The sequence below is a fragment of the Colias eurytheme genome, chromosome 23 (genome assembly GCF_061535395.1).
Source record: "Colias eurytheme isolate Ceu_HAF_F1 chromosome 23, ilColEury1 Martin Lab GWU primary, whole genome shotgun sequence".
NCBI lineage: Eukaryota > Metazoa > Arthropoda > Insecta > Lepidoptera > Pieridae > Colias > Colias eurytheme.
The window spans coordinates 3,274,579-3,298,065 of NC_143002.1; the positions used below are offsets into that span (position 1 = coordinate 3,274,579).

Consider the following 23,487-nt stretch of genomic DNA (forward strand, 5'->3'; position numbering starts at 1 on the left):
CAATGCTAAACCTATTTATATTTCGACTTCCAGTGATGGTAACTAAAGTATATTTTGATATTATAATATAACGATAATACAAAACTTTACTGTTTCATTATACTTTACCATTGAGATTAGTTTTTAATCTGTATCTGCATTATCTGTCGTCAATGTCAGACTGACAGCGTCAATTAAAAATTATGAACATTTACGTTTGTCAAAGTCAAACAAACAACGCGTGAAATAAGCCACACACGTGTTTTAATATTATACTGTATAATTTTATTAGCTTAGAAATATTACAAATTCCACTTAAAATGGGTAAAATCAAGCAAGAACCTGTAGACCAAGAAGACGTAAAAGATGTAAGCATAAAAACAGAGTCATTAAGTTATGACGATAAAATTGATCACTGCAGTGTTATAGCAAAGCCGATGGCTTCAAAAAAACTAAGCAAGAAGATATACAAATTAATCAAGAAGTCTTCAGGACACAAGAATTATATTAAAAACGGACTTAAAATCGTCCAAAAGCAGCTCCGATTAGGTGAAAAAGGGTATGTTTACATTTTGTTTCATACGCTTATTTGAGGTTATGTATACGCATTTATCATTTCCTCAATTTTAAATTCTAACTTACTATCTTATTTTACATTGTACACAATACGTTGACTATCACTGAGTGTTTTGAGGTTTTTTTTCTAATGTTAGCCATATTTTATATATTCAACCTTTCCAATGCATGATATTTACATGTACATAATTATGTATGAATGTAATCTGAGTTGAGATAAAACCATTTACATTTAATGTAAATGGTTTTATATTAAAAGTTATTTTATGTTAAAAGGTTTTTACTTATAATAAAGTCTTACATTCACTACTTACTCAATATTAAGAAAACAAATTATTTACACTACACATTACATGCACCAATTTCATAATTTGATAATTACCTTTTTATTTCAGTATTGTCGTCTTCGCCGGGGACATTTCACCAATAGAAATCATGTGTCACCTGCCTGCAGTTTGTGAAGAAAAAGATGTACCATACTGTTACACGCCCAGTCGAAAAGACATAGGAGCAGCCATGGGAACCATGAGAGGCTGTATCATGGTCCTTGTTAAAGAGCATGAAGAATATAAAGATTTGTTTGATGAAGTTAAAAGCGAGATCAAATTGTTAGGACATCCTTTATAGGTAGAGTTATTAGATAAATACTATAACATGTTCTTGACCATTTTTATACTGGGAAAAGATTAGAGGTTTTAATTATATTGCAATGAGAAATAATACAGTAAAACACATTAAATGAGTTGTTTGCAGTAATCTTACTATAGACATTTATGAAGTCACATTTTTAATTGAGAAGATGTCTAAAGCTACAAAAATAAGGAATTATAAGGATGGTATATTAAAACCTGCAATTTCATCAATAAACATGTCAGAGTATGAGTTATTTTTTTATAAGGCTTTTAGTGGTTCCAGATGATCAAACTTACTTAATTGATTTCTGTGCATGCAATTAACTTTGATGAATCAAATTGAAAAGTTGTATGATTATCTAGGTTCTATTAAATACCCAATTAGGATAAGTAGTGTTATAAACTTTAATATGTAAGGTAAATGTAATTTTATGTTCCAAAAAGGTAAAATATAAATATTAAAAAACATGTTTGTTTTATTTTTCATAAATATTTATTTGTCTTAGAAGTTAAATATCATGCATGTTCTTGCAGAATCACTGAATCTTTTGATCAATATTAATTTTATTGAAAAAATGTTTTATTTGTGTTTTGAGTACACACCAAAGTTATTACTTAAACTAGCAAGTTCAAAAACTCTATAAAAATAAATACCTAGTAATAATTTTGTCATTGTATAAGTTATTTCTCAAAAAACCTGCTATAAATTTGAGGATAGCGGTGAAAAGAAACAAACATATTTACACATACATTTATTAATTACACTTATTAAAATCTATGGGTAAAAAATGGCAGATCGTTATTAACCAACAGTGAAGATTGGCAAAATACATCAGACATTGTTATGCACTAGAATACTAAAACGCTTAAGCTACGTCAATCTGAAATTCAAAGGTTTCAGAAAACAGTTTCTAATTGTTTGGATCAAGTAGACAGACAAAAGATGTCTCCTTTTTAAAAACTGCTAATAAAAGTGATATATAATTTATTTATTTAAGAGGAATTTAACAGATATTGTAAATAACATGAATTGATACAGAGTAACTAATTAAAATAATAAGTTAGCTAAATTTCGAGTATAAATTTATAAATAAACTTTCATAATCTCATAAAATAGTCATGTTCTTGTGAATATTTCTATATCAGCATATCCTTAACTTAGAAACTGTTTCCTGAAATAATTATTTTGTGTACTTACATTAGAGTTTTCAGTTATCCCCCATTCATTATCAATTAAATACTAATAATTGAAGCAATTATTTACGAATTAAACCCTGCTCCAGAGTGCACTGATAATGAGATCATTATCTTATGATTATCCAAAAAGTGTGATCCGAAAATACATTTTTAATAGCAATAATTCTGATTCCTTTGTACTAAATCTGCTTTTTTTTTATTATCATAAATTAAACATTTCAAAGCAAATTCTAATAAATAGTATTATAATTATGACCTAGCATTATTTTAAGATGGATTATAAGACTAGGAAAAATGTTATAGACCAGAGCCAGGCGAAACACAATATTTCATACTATATAAAATTCTTTGAATGGCTTAGTACTTTGATATGTAGGCGTGAAAATTATGGCGGAAATGTTTTTCAATTTTAATTACTTAGATTTTGGTTTTGTTTATTGTTTTAGAAGCTTTTCATCATGTAATGATTGTCATAAATATACAACGGCTATATTAAAAGTTGAAAAATACCCAGTAAAGTGCAGAAATATATTATCACTATCATACTCTATTTGAAATCGATTATTCATTATGACTAGGTACAATTACAATTATAAAATTCAAGATTAAAATGTAAACCTCGGCCAGATTTCAAAAATAATACATTCTCTTCAAATCTCATAATCATAACGATTTAAATTCTTACTGCGTTCATTAATGTAAAATCGAATTATAATTTTACAAATTTATATCCTATGTTTTAATTCTAATAAAACCGAACCTACAATACAATACACTCCTTTTTTTTAAATACCTACTTTTTCAAAAGTACCGCGAAATCCTGCCAACGAAAAACGAAGACCATAGAGGATTATCCTTTTTTTTCCTCATAAGTTTTTGTTTGACGATATATCTGCAAATTTGTAATGATTACCAACTTCATCTTAGAATTTCAAAACTACTTAAATATCTTGATTAAAAAATATACATATTATATTCAGATTAGAAATTAATAACGTAACGTAACGTGTGCTTTTATCGAGCATGAAATGACATAAACTAAGCTATATTTTATCAAGGCATCTAGACACACATGTTAATCCTACCTTATCCAAATAAAATCCACCTACACAATCTACTATAATATTTTTCTCACAAATATATGGAGCGCTCTTTAAATTTTACATTTGTGCGCAAAATCATAACATACAGCGCTTTTCTTCGCTTTGATTATTTATTTACATTGCAAAAATAATTTTATAACGATTAAGGAGCGGGAAAAGCGATGAAGTGTTCGAAAAATAATTTTATATACTTAATAAATAAATTAATCATCTCACCTATCGGTTCTTCACACATTCAATAGCATTATATGCTTCGTAAAGACAAAAATGGTGTAGGTACTGTTGTAGACAGACAACAAAAGATATGAGTTAAAAAAGTTGGGAGCTAGTAGCAACCAAATCAAACGAGCGAAGTCAAGTTATCAAGTGAAGGCAAAATTATTATTATTACTTTAACCTAATTCGATAAAATTAATTTGTAGCGACGACAAGCCAATTTACGAGTTACCGAAATATCTCAAGTGTAGTTCCTACTAAGAAAGTTCACACCTTAGATTAAGGATTGGTCTCCGCGCGCGCGCTACGACTAGATACCGCCCCACCTAAAAACAATAGCTCTGTGAGTGCGGCAACTCATTTCTGTAGTGTGTGTTAGGCAATTTGTAACAACGCTAGTGTGCTGTGTGTGTGAAGAATTGTGGTGCCAGCTACATAAATTTTACCTCATAAATGGGAAATCGGGCTTGAAATCTTGGAAAGAAGTTTGAAAAATATTTTTTTCATCCTGACCTGGCCGGGAATCGAATCCATGAACATGCGACTCAAATCCACTTGCGACGCTACTATACTATAGTCACAAAGGTTGTTTAAAAGTAAAAAAGCGGAAATAAAAAAATAACACATTATATGAGTCAGTTAAACATGGTTAAACAGAAATAAATTATTGGTATTATAATTTTTTATATATGTGTTAGTAATATTATTGAAAAAAAAGTTCAAATTATTGCTAAAAGATTTCCTCAACCACGTGTATTTTTTTGGATATGCAGTACGGCAACACTGAATGGCGTCGTATTTTCGTAGACAAAATTTTCGAAGTAAAGGAGAAATTTCGAATAATACGATACTTAGTGATGGTACGTGATTCCAGTGTCTTTCTTATTTTTTGTTGTATTATTTTTAAATAGTTTTATGACACAAAGAGGCATTTTACTTCAGATTTTGTTCAAAATCTTTATAAACTATCGGTTCGCCCTCTCCACACAATGCTTGTGACACGACTGGCTTGGGTACGCCGAATTCGGCGTACTATTAGTTGCCGCATTTTTCAAGTACGCCGGCGGTATCTAGTCGTAGCGCGCGCGCGCGGAGACCAATCCTTAATCTAAGGTTCACACCATAGGTTCACACGGTAACTCGTATATAAACAGTTCGTGCGCTATGCATGAACAGTTAAGGGCTTGTCGGGACGCGGGTTGGTCGCATTAGGTCGAATATTAATTACATACCGAATAAATATATGTAGTTAACGAAATATAACCTTTGCGTAGTTATCCATCTTTTATTACACCCGCACATAACAAGCCCCTACAAATTAATGATACACATTTAAAATTTCCTAAAATTATTTTCAATAAAATAGGAGTTTTGAACTAAGTTAACTCTATAGAACAAAATTTGCCCTATTTGAGGCGTGAAGAACCGATTTCAATCCCCTCAAAAATCACAGAGACTATCACAGTTTCTAAATAAATAGGTACATTTTAGATTATGCGCCAAAAAGCTTTGCATCAATGTTGCCAGGTACATTCTATGTTAATCTAAAGTAATTTATTTTATGAAAACCAGTTTCTGGTTTTCAGATTTCTTTTAAAGGCGCTAAGCGTATACTCTACTTTAAAACTGAATTCTATACACTCGAAATATATATTTACAATCATCTTTATTAACAAAGTAACTGTTTATTTCCAAATCACATAATATGATATCACGTGTTAAACACAAATTATTTTAGAGAGAGAAAATTAAATACAAATTCCTACATGCACAACAGTAACAAATAACACTATGTGATTTTTTTTTAACAAACACACGACAGCTCTCGAACAAAACAATTTAAAACTTCCTAGTTTCTTAAACTACATAATCAATTTAGTTAGTTAAATGAAAAAAAACGTGCGTGACATGATTCCCTAAAATCGCCTTTCTGTGAAGCTTGTTAAAGTCTTACCATTTATACCGCTTATCTAGCTTCCATATAATTATTAATAATAATTATTACCTACGCATTTCAAAATAATATTACTTTCTAGATCTCATCAAAACCTTTAAATCTACAAAAGCACCTAGCTTAGCGGGCAGGACACCGTTTAACCCATAGGTTTAACCCATGACCACCGCATTCATCAACATTGTCAAAGTAAATGACAAATACAAATACATAACATGGAAGAGATTTAAACTGACCTAAGATGGTCATGCTTAATACAACGCATATCTTCAAACATTCAATAAACAATGCGACGGTAATTTTCATTTTATCACACTACAGTAAAACAATGGAGCGTTAGTATTTGTAGATACTTCATGCACCTTTTGCATGTCATGCAATATGACAGTGTCGGTCCTGCATTATGGTAAATTTTTTTAGTTGTCAATGTGCAATTTGACATTGACATATCAGTTATGGCGGGAAAATTTTATCTGTGGACGTCGGACGAATGACTTTCCAAATTCCAAGATCTGAAGACTTAAATACACAGATCTAGTCTTAAATATCTACAAATGATGGCGTGCGAATAAATATTATATTATTATTGATCGAATACCCATTAGGAGTTAATAAGTTGAACAATGTACAGAACTATCCACTGTATGTGGTCTTTAGTAAATTCTATTTGCGTATTCAGATTTATTATAAGGACTTAAATAATGCATTATAAAGTGATTCTTACTTCAATTACAATAAAATAGTTAAAATTAGTATCGTATGCATTTTATATTGCTACACATTCAATAATACTAAAAAGTTCACTTCACGTAAACAGTCAAGATTTAAGGCGTGTTTCCAATATCTGTACTAAACTCCGACAATGTTTTCTTCTTTTCTTTTCTTCCATACATTACAGTTCTAAAACTTACCAACTGAATTTGTACCAAGAGTAATCAAATATCTACTCATACTGTTTTCTCAAAACCTACCTTTAAAAACTATGTTAAAAACCTTTTTATGTCATTCCTACTAATCCTACTTACCGTTTGACCTACGATTTCTCTCTTTGGTATAGTAAGAAAAGTTAGAAAAAGGTGAAATTATGAAAAAATTGGTATCAGTGTTATTTCACGCGATAGATCTGCCCCGGTCTTAAATACTAAGATTAAATAAACATTTTATCCGTTCAGTAAAGGGCAGTGCGTTATAATGTTTTAAGGTATTATTGCTTACTTTTGGAAAATTCTGTAAGCTCATTATGTTTCAGTCAAATAATAATAGAGAGAGTAGTTAGACGTTATTACATTTTTCTAAAATACGTTATGATTTTTTTTTTCTTTAGCACAGATATTGAATTAAATTAATGAGCATATCTTCTCACACTTAATTACTGGCCAAACTATACGCCTACAAAAATCATTACGACAAAATCACATTCCGTATTTGCATTGCAAAGTACATATTTGTAACTTACTGACTTAAATTAATACTTAATTATTCGACAAGACAATAATAACCAGACGTCATTAAAATTCGAATTTAGTGCATTAATTAGATTGCTATTTTATTATGGATCCGCTTGTACTATATATCTGGTTTACAGGCTAGGTATATCTTAGAATATTGACATAATATTTGCATTTGACATAAAGTTTGGCTGTATGATTAATTCCTTTGCCCGTCCATACAGAGAGGCAAGGGTTTTTATACATACAGCCAACTTTCATGTCAAAGACGTTTGAAAAAATCTATAACTTATAAAATGTCAATATTAAAAGATACAGCCTACAAAATAGAACGAGTGCATATATTACAATGGCGTTTAAGTGTAGATGTGAAATATAATTAGAATAGTCAGTATTGTGCTCATGAAGCACATGGAGACCGGCAGGAGAACCGCGAGACGAAGCGATCTGGTGATAAAACATACACTAATTATTATTAAGTACATTTATTTATACATATTGGTAAAATATCAAAAGGCTTTGGATTAGAATTTCAGAAGTATCAGTCTGGGTGTCTATGTACGCTATTTTAAATTATGAACTTTTCGTGCGTTCACGTTGTTTTGCTAAAAAATTCTTTAAGTAAATCTTACAATAATATTTTTTGACGTGACAACGTCTTATAATTCGATAAAGCCGGCTGCACGCACGAAAAAACATGACTCATGCGGCGTTACCTCGCTCTGAGGCGTTCCATGTAAGGCTTGAAGTGCAAGCGAGAGCGCGGAACAAGCGACAAAGAGGCACAATCGGACGTTGTCACGTTCAACTATCGTCAGTAAACCGACTTTACAGACAACCAAGAAGCTTATATCTAATACACTGGAGATTTCAGTATGAACATTAACTTGTAACAAGAAAATATGACGATGAATGACGCCTGTATTTTTTTTTATGAAATTTAAATTATTTTTTTTTTTTTGTGAAAGGGATAAAAAACATACAGGTACTGAAATCTCCAGTGTATTAGATATAAGTTTGTTGCAGATAACCAATTTGTTTACTACGAGCAGCCCTCACCTCCAGTGCGGCAAGTGTCAGAGCGGCTGCGGCGGCTCGGTGCGGCACAGCGCTGTGGACGCGTCCGCGCCGCTCTCACGCCGCACCTTACCTGTACACATATCATTCACTACTATAATCTCTATCTTAATATATATAAATCTCGTGTCACAATGTTTGTCCTCAATGGACTCCTAAACCACTTAACCGATTATAATAAAATTCGCAAACCATGTGCAGTTCGATCCAACTTGAGAGATAGGATAGTTTAAACATGTAGGTACCACGGGCGAAGCCGGGGCGGACCGCTAGTAGGTATATAAAAATGTTTCCCTTGGTCACGGCATCACGCGTGAAGGACCGATTTCGATAATTCTTTTTTTATACTGTTCCTTGAAGTACTAGATGGTTCTTATAGAGAGAAAACGTAAATATGTACCACCACGAGGGAAGCTGGGGAGGACCGCTAGTCTAATATATCTAATATATCTAATATATTCTAATATATATATTATAAAGGCGAAAGTTTGTAAGGATGTATGGATGTTTGTTACTCTTTCACGTAAAAACTACTGAACCGATTACAATGAAATTAATTAACACACATATAGAGGGTAACTTGGATTAACACATAGGATAGGTTTTATCCCGGAAATCCCACGGGAACAGGAACTATGCGGGTTTTCCTTTGAAAAAGCGGGCGAAGCCGCGGGCGGAAATCTAGTATTATATAATAGACAAAATACATACAACTTAGTACTTACTAGTAAAACAAAGACAGCCAGTCTGTTGGCTGGCCTGAAGGGACGTGGTGGGTCGAATCTCCTTCAATTCTTTCGATTGTTCTGCTAAGCACTTTTGATAGTAGTCGAATTCTTTGACGTACCTGTAATGAAGTTCTTTATTGATGTGATGTTTTTTGTAAAAAAAAATATTTTTTAACTGTTATGTTACTAACAGCTAACAGTTATAAGCGAGTTAAAGATGAAAATTTAAATTTTAAGATGTGGAACTTATTGAACATTGAATTTTCATAGATTTGTAACGTGCAAAGTGCAAATGTTAAAGCGAATCTCGATACAACGCTCCGCACAAACATTTTTAGTTAAAAAACTTCTATAAATAAAATAATATCAATAAACAGTTACAACACAAAATAAAAAAAATCCGGTGAAAAAACGTCATCACAAAAAAAAAGTTCAATATTTTTTTATATATATTTATACAATTTTAAAGCTATATTAGTTAGTTTTAAAGCTTTATTATTGTAGTAGTTATAAAAAACAACTCACCAAACCGGCGGCCACCTATTATCAGCGAGGTATTCCCTAGACGCCTGCGAGAGATGTTTCGCTCTGCACACTCTGTCGTACGCGCCGCAGAGCCGCCAAGTGCACCATTCCGAGAGATTGTGCGCGTTGTGTAACTGGGGATTGCGTTTACTTTACCACAGAATATACAGGGTGTAATCGTTAAGTGTGCACAGGCGATCATTAAGTAACTATTGCAGATATCCGTGCAAACTATGAATTATACAGAACGATAAAAACTTTTTTTAAATTTCAATTCAATATCCGCTTTAGCAATCAAGTAGCATTAGGAAACAGCTGCAAATTTTCCATTACATTATAAACGATTGAAAGTTCGTAAGAATAGAAAGAAAAGTACAAAAATGTGTTACCTTTACAGCCTCGAGTAACGACAGTGCGATTTCAACGACATTATCTTCATCACCGACTCTGAAATCAATGCCATAAAATATTTAAAAAAAATATTACAATTAATGTGATATTTATTTTTATACCTTTTTCCTTTTTGAAAGTAAGCTCTTAAATTGTAAATGAGATATTTACTTTTTGATAGTAAGCTCTTTCAAAAATCTATAGGCAAATATCTTTCGTGCTACCAAGACAGAAAAGTTCTATCTACCTACGTTATTTTTTTTTAAGTAAGAGCCTCCCATTTAAATTTTGTCCTGTTCTAACGATTTGCAGGCGGTTTAGTTTTTTGTTTTAACACTAAATTGACCTCTTACCTGTCCTGATGTTGCAATTGGTCTATAACCCTAGCTTCGACCAAATTGACCAATCTATTCATACACAGTCTATTGGCTAACTCCAATAACTCCAAACACCTGGTCGGCTCGACTGTGGGAATCTTATCACAATAGATATAGCAGAGCAGGATGTGGAACGCGTACATTTTAACACCGGGGAATGTTATCTGGGGAAAAGAACCTTATGTGTAGAGGATTAAGTCTATTTTGCAATGCAATTGTTTCAGTTTTACTTGAAAATAACTATCGAAGGGAAAAAGTTAATCGTTTGTTATCTACCTAGTGCACACTAAAAGTTTTGCGTTGCGGGCCACCCATAAATGTTTGAATTTTGAATGTTATATTTTTTTAACATATGAAGTCTCATTAGTTGTAGAAAAAAAAATTGGGCGGGAAGAACTTGTCATTGTTGTTTTTTATCTCAAGTTGAAGTTCGTTATCCGTAGCAAAAATGGAACTAGCACGAAAGAATTTTAGGGCGGTGATTTTTTACGATTTTAAAAGTTCACTTTCTCCGAAAGCTTGCACTGCTCGCCTTTAAAATACTTTCTGGAGGGAAGCACCTTAGTTGAGGACTGTAAGGCATTGATATGCTGAATTTCATCGCGGCCATGTTTCTCTCCATGATGACATTCGTGAAGGTCAACCCTGAACTGCGATCACGGAGGAAAATATGGCTACCGTCAGACGACTAATTTAAGAAATTTGCCATATCACTTATTAGGAGATTCGGGGACATTTGGGGATTGGTATGAGCCAAATTCAGAAAATTTTACATGAACATTTCAAAATTAGGAAGCTTGGTTGCCAGTGGATTGCTCACAAACTCACTCCAGAACAAAAACGACATCGAGTAGATTGGTGTAAAGAAATGCTATTAAAGTACAATCACGGACATTCTAATGTTGTGGATAATATCGTAACAGGATATGAAACATGAATATATTGTTATATTCCAGAAATAAATCACCAATATTCTTTGGGGGTGGTTGAAAGTGACAGGAAACCAACAAAATTAAGGCAGGCGAGAAGGGTCGACAAACAAATGATTGCGTTTTTTTTCTCCAAGATGGGTTCTGTCTGCACTATACCACTTGAGCTACAAAATACTGTTAATGCTGAGTCGTACACCACTATTTGTTTGCCCAATGTCTTAGAAAAAATGAGGGAAAAGCGACCTAGAGGTTGCATCCTGTTGCACCATGACAGTGCTCCGGCGCACACCGCGACCAAAACAAAGTCATTTTTGGCTAATGAAAACATAGAGCACGTGACCCATGCCGCACGCAGTCCTGACCTAGCATCGTACAATTTCTTCGGTTTCCCAAAAATCTAAGATTCAATGAGTGGTTCGACATTTACGTGGCCAGAAGAGGCCGTGATTGCTTACAAACAGCACGCAGAAAACATACCCTCGGACCAATGGTCCTCATGTCTCCAGAAATTGTTTGAACGTATGAAAGAGTGTTTTAAATGTAACGGAGGATACTTTAAAAAGTAGTAAATATAATATTACTCAAATAAATTGTTTTATTTATGAGTTACGCAAAACTTTCAGTGTGGCCCACGTATTATCGTACATTACTCATTAATTCATCTAAATCTTATTTCAGTTAAAAAAATACAATCTAGATCAAACATTTAGGTAAAGAAAACCTGTTATATTACACACAGTCAAGTATGCTTCAGTAACTTTTAGGTAATATATTTTACTTGTTTGATAAGTGACCTCTTGTACTTTTTGACTCCTATTTGCTGCCTTATTGCACGCCTCATAAGCGAAGCGTTGAGGTGGGTACTACTGTCACTTCGCGCAAAACATCTGATTTTTCAAACTTAAAATGTCTTTATGTATCATACATTGCACTTGTATGATAATACATACACACACATATTAAGAAAAAACACTATTTTTAACGTTCATGATATTTTTGATGTCATTTTTGTTATTTAAACTAGTTAAAAAACAGTTTAAAAAAGTTCTGTCTTGGACGTCCGTGTGTCTGTATGTGCGGATCCTTTTTCTTGTTAACACGATAGCGACCGAAATACTTTACTAATCGAGTCTTTTTTTTTCTCTTACGCTTGAGTATGCTCAGGAATAGAACCCTTTCATTTTTCAGGGTCTGATTCGATGTGGTTTAATTGTTATTAAATAAACAAAAATAATAATTAATAAATATTTATTAAAAAAAAATTATGAGGCGTGCACTTTTGGATTTTCCAAATTATTTTGTATTATTAATAAATAAATTGCAGTTTTATTTGATTTACAACAATTTAATACATAATTTCTGGTCACTCACCACTCTCGAAGTGCTTTCCCTAAAGTGTCCCTGAAACATGGCTTTCATGGGATCACATCTGGCCATCAACATGGCTCTATGAGCCAAATGTATCCCATCATCTAGATCGAACGTGACGTCAGCGAATAGATTCCTTTCTACATACATGTCGCATAGCCTTTGAGGGAGTGGCTGAAATAAAATATATGCATATAATCTTATTCTAATACTATTATAAAGGCGAAAGTTTGTAAGTATGGATGTATGGATGTATGGATGTTTGTTACTCTTTCACGTAAAAACTACTGAACCGATTACAATGAAATTTAGAACACATATAGAGGGTAACTTGGATTAACACATAGGTTAGGTTTTATCCCGTAAATCCCACGGGAACGGGAACTATGCGGGTTTTCCTTTGAAAACGAACACAAGAAAATACTATATACTAGTGGTCCGCCCCGGCTTCTCCCGTACCTACATGTTTAGACTATCCTATCTCTCAAGTTGGATCGAACTGCACATGGTGTGCGAATTTTATTATAATCGGTTAAGTGAAGAGATTTATATATACATACTAGATTTCCGCCCGCGGCTTCGCCCGCGCAGTCAAAGAAAAACCCGCATAGTTCCCGTTCCCGTGGGATTTCCGGGATTGTGTCATTTTCCCGGGATAAAAAGTAGCCTATGTCCTTTCTCGGGTATCAAAATATCTTCATACCAAATTTCATGAAAATTGGTTCAGTAGTTTAGGCGTGATTGAGTAACAGACAGACAGACAGAGTTACTTTCGCATTTATAATATTAGTATGGATTATTTCACATATTTACCTAATTATAATTAATTATGGAGAGTTATTTAAATTCTCCGAAACTTAAATTCTAATTGAATCAATAATTTTAAAAATAGATACCGTATGAAACTGCAGCATGAATCCCTTGTCGAATAACAAATGCTGATCCAATATAAATTGAGTTAGTTTTGTCAATTCGTGGAAACCCAAAAGCTCAGCCGCTTGGCGTATTTCCTGTGAACATACCGACCTACTGTAATTTTTTTATATATATTTCTAAAACTACATGCGTCTTTATAAAAAAAATTGTTTTTTTTAATAATACCTATACAAATATGTATTTAATGACCACATCTATTAAATTATGAAACAAATATAGAACAATTAAATGATAAAATAAACATGAATGTGTTTGGTACAAATCAACATTCTTGTTCACTATTTAAACTACCTATTGAGTGCCTATTTTTTCATACTATGTATTTAATTATTATGTGTTTTATGTAGATAATACACAGGAACGCAAAAATCTTCCTTCGCCTTAAGCGAAGAAATTCAATAATATTTCAGCAATAAATATAATATTAGTCTTATATTCTACCGTGTAAAAAATTCATGCATTTAAGAAAAAATATGAAAATACATATTTAAAATATACGAAGCAAAAAATAAACCTAAGCGAAGTGTGACGTAATCAAATGAAGTATAAAATATAGATAACAAATAATAATAAATGTAAAATTAATAATCATGATTTATGATTTATTTATTAATAATAAAAATTACCAGTAGTAATCCAATAGCAGCGGACTGCAGAACATATTATTAATTTAATGTTATTTTTATTTATTTACTTGGAATTATATAACTATAGAGCTTAAATACATAGAATATAAAATAATGAAGCAAACTTGGTGTCTCTAAGCAGCAATGTAACATAAGTAATTACTTATTGAGTACTTCTGTGTATGTACTAAGTTATACTGTCTACTATAAGAAGCTAAAGGTTGAAATACACTGAGATATAATATGGGGTACAATTTTTAAATTTCTTATATGTATTTATAGCTGTTATTTTTTTTTGCCATATATATTGGTATATTTATTGTGCACCGATTGTAATTTCGAACATGCTAAAAAACGCGTGACAATCAATATGAATCATTCGATATAGACGGGTGTCTTCGACATTTTTTATTAAGATAGACTATGTGTGTTTTTTTTGGGAGAACTTAGTTGAATGATCTTCCAAAATACATTTAATCAGACGAGATCAAAAGAGCCGTTAAGAAATAAAGGTTCTAAATTACTTATTGTAAAAATGAACAGTATAAGTATGATCACTGTTTAACTTTTTTTTTCATTTAAATTATAATACGAGATTTAAACAATTAATGTTCAAAATATTCCTCATCAATCGAATTCATCAATACCTACAGCCCTATTAAATTAAATCCTGTACAACTTCATCAAAAAACTACACCCAGTGTATTCCAAGCCTTTAGAGCGTTAAAAACAAGCCAATCGATTTTGCCGCTTATACCCTTGTAATAAGATCGATATTCATACGCACTTGTTGTTTGAACGCGTTGCTATCCATTGCGCCGGTGTATATGAAATTGATGATTTCCTGCATCACGTTTTGAGATATTATTTTACTCATTGTCACTATTGTTTGAGTTTGAGACGTTGCGTGTTGAATCTTGTCACACTAAAACGAGAAAAAATGTACGAGAGATAAATTCTATGTTTTTTTTTTCTTTTAGGGTCGATTTCACGACTTACTGGTATTCTTTTCTGTCAGATACACCTATAGGTAGCGTTTGAAAATATACATCAAAACATATAAAATAGGCTATCAGGGACATTGTCAGCAAGGTGTAAAACCGGCGTACATTCTATTAAATAATAATTATTAATCAAAGACATAGAAAAACTTAAAATAGTGATTTGAAATTACTTACTAAACTATATATATTATAATAGTAATTATATTTATTTACCCTAACAACTTTTATAGATAAAATGGCGGGATGGTTGACTTCTCTGTATAAGTCCGGCGGCTTTTTACAATTATCACTGACTGGCAGAATTTGACAGGATGAACGACGTTTTATTTGATCCCAAACTCTGAAAACAAACAAACAATAGGTATTAAAATTAATAAACATTTAAAATTACCATCATCATCAACCTATATTTTGTTTCCACTGTAGATGTCCTTTGAGCGTAAAAAAATACAAAAATCTACTTAAAATATACTATTTCATTTCTGTGTGTATATAAACTACTGAAAAGATGCACTGATATTCATCTCAGGTATTTAAATTATTATATTATCATGGTAAATTCATAAAATTAAATATATTTACATTTTAAATATGGTCAAATAAATTACCTCATTTGTTTAGCTTGGTCCTGGCGGATTAAATATTCAGTGTCTTCATTGAAATCTCCGGTTGTGGCTTCACCCATACTGCTAACCTAAAGGATTTGAACGATTCAGAATAAAACATTTATCTAAACGTTTGTTATTTTTCATAATACACAAAAATCCTACTAATATTATAAACTAGCTTACCGCCCGCGGAATCACTTTATCTATTAAAAACCGCATCAAAATCCGTTGCGTAGTTTTAAAGATTTAAGCATACAAAGGGACATAGGGACAGAGAAAGCGACTTTGTTTTATACTATGTAGTGATGATGCGAAAGTTTTTGAGTATGGATGAATAGATGAATGGAACGATGGATATTTATTATTCTTTCACGCAAAAGCTACTGAACCGATTACAATGAAATCTGTTATGTAGGTAGCTGAAGACAGAGAATAAGAGATAGGCTACTTTGTATCCCGGATATCCCACAGGAACGAGAACTATGCGGGTTTTTCTTTTTATGTTCATAGATATTAATTATTTTTGACGTGACAACGTCGTATAATTCGATAGAGCCGGCTGCACGCACGAAAAAATATGACTCATGCGGCGTTACCTCGCTCTGAGGCGTTCCATGTAAGGCTTGAAGTGCAAGCGAGAGCGCGGAACGAGCGACAAAGAAGCACAATCGGACGTTGTCACGTTCAACTATCGTCAGTAAACCGACTTTACAGACAAACAACTTTTTAGATTTATATATTTACCATACTATTCATACATAATAAAAGATTATATATTTTTATATGATTTACCATACTACTCTCACTAGAGCTCCTCGCTAATTCCGCGGACACACTTATGCAGTCTGTGGTCAGTAGTCTATGGAACGCTTCACACGCGGCCGCCATCATGAATCTGTGGACCGGAAATCCTTTCGCGCCACAGATTATCACCATGTCTGAGAAATACTGTGGACGAAAATAATATTAATTATAACTTATAAGTATTTAAAATTATTAAAATGATTACTTGATTTTGTGTGATGTCTTTCGTTATGTGGATGTGATGTTATTTAAGTTTTGTTTAAATATAGATAATGAATTCGATTCTTTTAGATGAGCTTTTGATGTTTCTTTTATGTTAGTAGTAGGGACGTTATATGATTTTAATGGTCTAAACTCCGAGTTATTTAAAATAAATTTTGCTTGATTTAAACATATTATAATTCGTAAGATTATGCTAAATTTTCGGTTATGAATGTCTACTTGTTTTCCAAGATTATAATCAATATATGTATTTGTGATTTGATTATTATTATACGTTTTTATATGAGGATAACAGAATTACCTGTTGTCGCAATAATGTTGCCATATTGTCCAGATATACACTGTTAACAACTGAAACTTCTGGCTCCAACGGTCTCGGTGGTCTGAATGGGGCCTAAAACATTATAAAAGAAAATAGAAAAAAAACCATTAAAAGTTAACTCGAACAAAAAAATAATAATTTGAAAATATTCGATCAGTATTTTTGAATAAAATATTTACGTACATTAAGCAACCAGACACACAATCACGCAAAAATTGTCCAATGCAAAAGTCTGCCTATGCATATAAAAAGCAGAGTTTTGTAACGAGCGACACAATAGCTTTGAATATTACTGCTACGAATAATTTCAATTACTTACAAAAACATTTTTGACAACCTTTCAATAGACTTGTGAGTCTGATTTTTGTAGTATTCAATAATTAAAATATATATTTTACTATCTCACCTGTAATAAAGGCCTTTGAACTCGTTTCAAGTTAGTCATCCAGAATCTTTGCTGTCTCCGCGCTATAAGGGCGGCTCGTATAGCATTTTCGAAAACCTCATTCACTCCATAATACGTAAACACTGAAGTTTCGTAGTAATAGATACCAAATTCGTGTGCTAGAGCCCGCCCTTGATCTGGCATTACTAGATCGCTTTTTCTTGGCGCCCTACAATTTACATCGATTTCAGGATAATAAGGGACATAACTATTATTATTAAATTTATTTTTCTACATTTTATAATATGGTCGTTCAATTTCTTAACATGCCTTAACGTAAAAAAAAAAAAATAATAATAAAGTGAGCCGGAATTCGTACATTGAATATTTAACATTGGTCCTTCGAGTCGGATACGGAGGTTTCGACAATCTTAACACAAAATTTCTATTTCTGTTTTTATTAACTGTACTTAACTACTACATGCATATTATTATATAAATAAAAAATCATCTAGCTTACCTTATAAAAGGACTTCTATCCTTACAATAGTTCAAGTACGTTTCATCACGGTACATATAACGTAAATCGTTTTTACAGCCCACTAGAAGAACCGGCGTGTTTGGACAGAATCGTCTAAAATTATTACATTACTATAAAGATTATATAATATAATTAATGTTATTACATTGATAAATAATTAATTGCAATAAACATAAGAAAATTTATTATTATGTGTGAAGGGAGAAGCTACTCACAACCGAAACGTTTCTTTCTTAGAAAAGTACGAAATGAATTTCCTAACGAAGAAAAATATTCAAAGAAATTGAAAAATGCATTAAATTTTCTTTTCGTACTATTTTCAGAGAGCCTCTGACTTTTTAGGTATTATCCATAAGCACAAAATCGCATCTGCTCCTTATCGCACTTTTAATCATAAAAGAATAATATTATTTATATTTACCGTATTTCTGGATACCACATGGCACCACAGTTCCTCAAAGAAATTGGATTTGTTATGGAGAAACACAAAAGCACCACATCGGATCTGTAGGTATACAAAAAGGCATAACGTAAAAAACTGTATTTAACGATCTTGAAAATTACAAAAAAATTAATGAACGTCTATGATATATTGATACTTATCTTATCATATTTTAGGAATATTAAAAGTGTTGTAAAAAAGTAAATGTAATTAGGCAGGCAAAGCCCCGGACAGAAAGCTAGTAATAGTAGTAGTAAATATAAAACTCGTTAGGTATAATTTAAAAGCTTACCTAGATTCAGAAATTGTCATTAATGACTCATATGCATTCTAAACGTCGTTAAGTTTATTTTGTTCAGTCATTAAAGGCTATCAATGTATTTAAATCTGTAGTGTCATTGTTTTATGGTATCAAATTGTATGTTTTTAGTAAACTTGGTAGTACTATAAAGTATGGTTTTAAAACAGTTTTATTGCAGTTAATTCTGTTTGAAATGTGAATATTCAAGCTCAGTTATGACTGTAATGAAAGAGCTTCAGAACGTCCTTGATATGCTTTTAATACTTTGTAAAGCATAGATAACATTTTAAATGCTTTCAATATCAATTATTCAGAAAGGCCTATCCTATGAATACTAATATTTATGAATCAGGAACATATTTAATTTCAATAATGATATAAAACCTGAGAGATTTTTAATCACTATTCCCAAAAAATGCAATCACTACATAATAATATACTTTGGTAATAATTAAAACCGTTTGAAATGTATTAAAAATACCCCGGCATGACTGATATCTTTTAATAATAATAATTCACATACTTACATAATATGAAAGAGTATATAAACAAAAAAAATATCATAGTTACCTTCCATAAGCGAATCTCCTATCTTTCTCATGATCTCCGAAAGTGTCCCACAATCTCAGCGATACATTCACTCCATCTACAACTTCCCAGGACCTTTCTAACACCTAAAACGAATAAACATCGTTATAAAATGATAAGTTTGAAATCAGTAAAAATAATTAAATGGAAGTGTTTATTGCTCTACAATTAAAAAATTTGTTTTGCCTCAAAATTCCCGTCAATTCGTTTGAAATTAATTTTATCATATTATCATTTTTATTAGCTTAAGTTCTAAGAACTTTGCGGAGTTTGGTATTAATCTTTATATTATTTAGCATAAATAGTTATTTACGAAAAACTAAATTTATATTCCTGTTTTCGTAGATTTTCAAGATTTTTTTTTCACCGCCCACAAACATTTGCAGCGGCGTAAGATATGCAGACCTTCTACAAATGGATTGCCGACTGTAAAAGGTATGGTATGTATATGCAAAGAATTGATCAGCGAAATAAAGAAAAGGAATAGAAAGGGTAAGGAAAGAAATATATCGTCCGGCTCATGCCTCATGCACCCTTCAAACTAATCGAAATTAACAAACATTTCTACAAAAACCAGGGCTTCTATTACTATGCAATATTAGGTAGTAAATGTCTAAAGGATTGAGTTAAGCTGCATTATATTACATCGCTTGTACGAGAAAATCCGCTGAAATTAAATTTCAGTGCAGCTATTTGCGTGATAAAAAATTCTAAGATTAAACTTTAATGTTCAGTAAACTATTTGGATAAAAATTTAATTATATAGTGGTATGACCTCATTTTATAACGCTGAATAAATGTAGCCATACAGTAAACACTTGGGTTACACCTAAAATGCATTAGGTTAATGGCGTCATGCTAAGCACAGATTTCTAAAAGTTCAACGTTCTTTGCTGTAAAATAGCATGTGATCAATTAAAGATTATTTTCTATTAATTATTTCGAAATAATTGAGCTGTAAAGTTAGCGGTAAGATAATCTAGATCTTGGTTAGGTACTTGTTACTCGTTTGGTTATTTCATTATTTTTACGATAAAAGTAAATAATATCACCATCGTGTGGCGAATAGAAAATAAAACTACTTAGTTTTATCATGATGAATGCAGTAGAACCGCGTTGGTAAAACATGAGTGTGATATTGAAGAATTTTGACGCATTCTAAATAATAAACATAGCAATCTATAACCGTTCAACCGAATACTTATTTCCCTTCACGAATAAAATAAATAAACTTCAAAAATTTTAACAATTGTTCAAACTTCGAGCCTACATGGCCGTGCGAAGTTAGGACAGTAACTATGTAGTAATCTGTGGTTATGACAACTTCTCATGATTCAGCTACAAAATACATATCAACATTAAACTCACATCCTTATAGATCCGATACTGATCAATCGCCCAAACAGTAGGCACATGAGTGGTCATCAGCTGCGACAGAGACACATGCTTGTTGCATGCGCGGGCGCATATCAAACGCGTTTTCCCCACCGCCGTGTCGCCGACCACCACGCATTTCACTAACTCCTGATGGGGCTGCTCGTTGTCCATTATCTGTAATTAAATTAAGTTTAAAAGACTTATAATTAAATATAGAAATTGCTTGATGATCCTTACGAAATTTGAGGATCATGAATGCATTATAACCTGATGAACAATTGCATAACATTATCAGTACTATTATTATATATTCTGTGAAATTATGCCCATACAAAAACACGCGCACACACACTTACACATACACACACGCACGTATGTGCGTACATACAAACATACGCCCTCTACAAAATACACGCAGATGCACACCAAACTAAAAATTCAAAATTTAAACTCAAGGCATAACCATTTTACTGCATAATATAATAAAAAAATATGTTATGTAAATAAAATATCTGATTAATTTAAATAGACCTATTTCTCTTGAATAACAACTGTTTAAAATGAAAAATATTTGAGGGTAGTCCAATGTTGATCTACCTGCAGAGTGCAATGGATAACACAATGGAGCATTTTTTTAATAAAATAAGATACTTTAATAATAAAGTTCTTTGATATTACCCACTTTTTATACTTTCACTAGAAAAATTGTGTGTGTTTTATCTGATATAATATGTTGTGGCCATGCTTTTAAGTATACTAAGTATGTAAGTATTTTAAAACAAATTATTATTCTATAGCTTCATTTCTTTAGATTATATATTACAGATTAGATACCACAAACAGAAAATATTTTAATCAGTGACTGTATTTAGCAAACTTTCAAAATTTGCTGTTGTTATTGTTGTGTAAATTTGCTGCCGTTTCTTTTCTGCTATAAGATTTTTATTGTGTTTTTAGTAATACCAGATAATATAATAATTGGTAATAAACACATTGTGTAAGGTATTAAAATGAGTTTGGTCTTATATGACCTGTATATATTATTATTATAGCAAATTTGTATTATTTTTGGGTTTAATAAATTTTCATTTAAATACTTTAAGTGTTGAAAATCATAAGCGCTGGTAATATAGTAGACTAGCTGTGCTCCATAGTTTTACCCGCATTGTTCCGCTCCTGTTGGTGTAAGCATGATGATATAAAGCCTATAGTCTTCCTCGATAAATGTGCTATCTAACACCGAAAAAAATTTTCAAATTGGACCAGTAGTTCCTGAGATTAGCGCGTTCAAACAAACAAACACTTCAGTTTTATAATATTAGTATAGATAATAGTAGTTTTTATAGAAAAGGTTTAATTTTTATTCATGTTTATCCATTATTATTTTAAAACTATGTATCTATAATCAAATTATTTTGCTATCTCGCTCAATTAATATTACTTAAGTATATAAAAATAATAACTAGCAGCTTGCCAGAACTTCAATCAAATTGATTGGGAATGATAAATAGCCTTAGATGTTACTTGATAAAGATGTCAGTTTCTAATAATAAAATATTTTTTATTGATTTGAGTATTTGAGTTTAGAAAATAAAAAAAATCTTCCCTGCTTATTGTATAATGTATACAATATCTGCTACATGTAAGCAAAAAAAAAATGCACGCCTTAAAATAAAAAAATGTTTCATTAATTTAATAATGAACGAATTATGTTAGCTCCATTTAACTCTAATACAAACAGATCTGCTAAACATACCTCACTCCTAAATGAAGGTAAACATTCAATAATATTTTAATGCATCACTTTTATTTTTCTTACCCCTTTTAAATACCGAAATAATTTATTGAGTCGATAGAAAACATCGCACTTTATTTTTATTGACAAAATAATATTTTCAAAACAACTTAGAACTGTCAAAAGCAGCTGATGATTTTGACCACAGAATTTTGACGTCATTTTTTAAGAACGCGTTCAAATGTGTCCCATTTTAATCCTTATAAAATTAAAAATAATTAATGATAATTTTTAATACAACATAATATTTTACTTCATTATAAAAGAAAATAGCTATTTTTCTTGATAATTTACTATGAAATTAATAAAAGATGATTTAATTTTCATGTCGTGAACATTTTGTGAAAGTTAGAGTAATGCAGACACTTACGTGATTTTTTCAATGAAATTTTAAACCACTCATAACTACTAACGTAATATGAAGATCAACTGCACATTTTCACAATATTTCTCACTGAAGTCAAAGGAAGCGCCACAAATAAAGACAGCCTACCACATTTTAATAAAATAATACTTGTATCAGAATATCGGCAATATAGCTCATAAGCTATTTCGAAGTGAAGTTGATTTTGTAGCAATGCAGTGTTCTGCGCATGTTTTATGAATGAAACCTTGCGCAGAGCAGCAGGCAAAGACCGGAGACGAGCGACATTTTAATTCAGATATTGACAATTTAGCTGAGTCAATGAACTCCAAAATAATTTTGTTGCGCTCATAAAGCAAATATTGTTTAAAAGTGCATTTGGTAGGCAAATAAAGAACAATAATGATAATAAGAGAATACATCTTCAGCAAATTGCCAAATAAACAACATCCTTATTACGCTAAGGGTGCGTTCAATATAATGTATTCCAAGTCGCAATTATTTGCTATAATATCTAGGAACTAGAAAGTTCTAACCATAATGGCTTAATAACTTTCATAAAATAGGTAGCGGTAGTCTTGCAATCTAGTTCAATAAAATATATCTGGTAAAATATACATGACCTACTTAAATTAGGTAACTACTTATAGGTAATTTTATAAAAATTCTT

General features: G+C 31.5%; 2 protein-coding genes across 2 annotated transcripts; one reads left to right on the forward strand and one right to left on the reverse strand.

Annotated features, from left to right (window-relative positions):
• The first annotated feature begins 237 nt into the window (after window positions 1–237).
• On the forward strand, window positions 238–1,655 carry NHP2 (NHP2 ribonucleoprotein). Its single transcript, XM_090115495.1, has 2 exons — window positions 238–538; window positions 951–1,655. The coding sequence occupies exons 1-2, from the start codon at window positions 300–302 to the stop codon at window positions 1,180–1,182; spliced, it is 471 nt and encodes a 156-aa protein (XP_089971621.1). The 5' UTR covers window positions 238–299; the 3' UTR covers window positions 1,183–1,655.
• A 3,370-nt stretch (window positions 1,656–5,025) lies between these two features.
• Window positions 5,026–22,568, reverse strand: RhoBTB (Rho-related BTB domain containing). Its single transcript, XM_090115362.1, has 19 exons — window positions 22,415–22,568; window positions 20,650–20,832; window positions 19,264–19,367; window positions 18,372–18,455; window positions 17,930–18,043; window positions 17,431–17,638; window positions 17,004–17,096; window positions 16,469–16,624; window positions 15,677–15,762; window positions 15,282–15,408; window positions 14,852–14,989; window positions 13,399–13,512; window positions 12,506–12,676; window positions 10,179–10,366; window positions 9,825–9,882; window positions 9,436–9,569; window positions 8,908–9,029; window positions 8,165–8,255; window positions 5,026–7,552 (listed from the first exon to the last, which is right to left on the reverse strand). The coding sequence occupies exons 2-18, from the start codon at window positions 20,827–20,829 to the stop codon at window positions 8,182–8,184; spliced, it is 2,151 nt and encodes a 716-aa protein (XP_089971488.1). The 5' UTR covers window positions 20,830–20,832; window positions 22,415–22,568; the 3' UTR covers window positions 5,026–7,552; window positions 8,165–8,181.
• Between the last annotated feature and the right edge of the window lie 919 nt (window positions 22,569–23,487).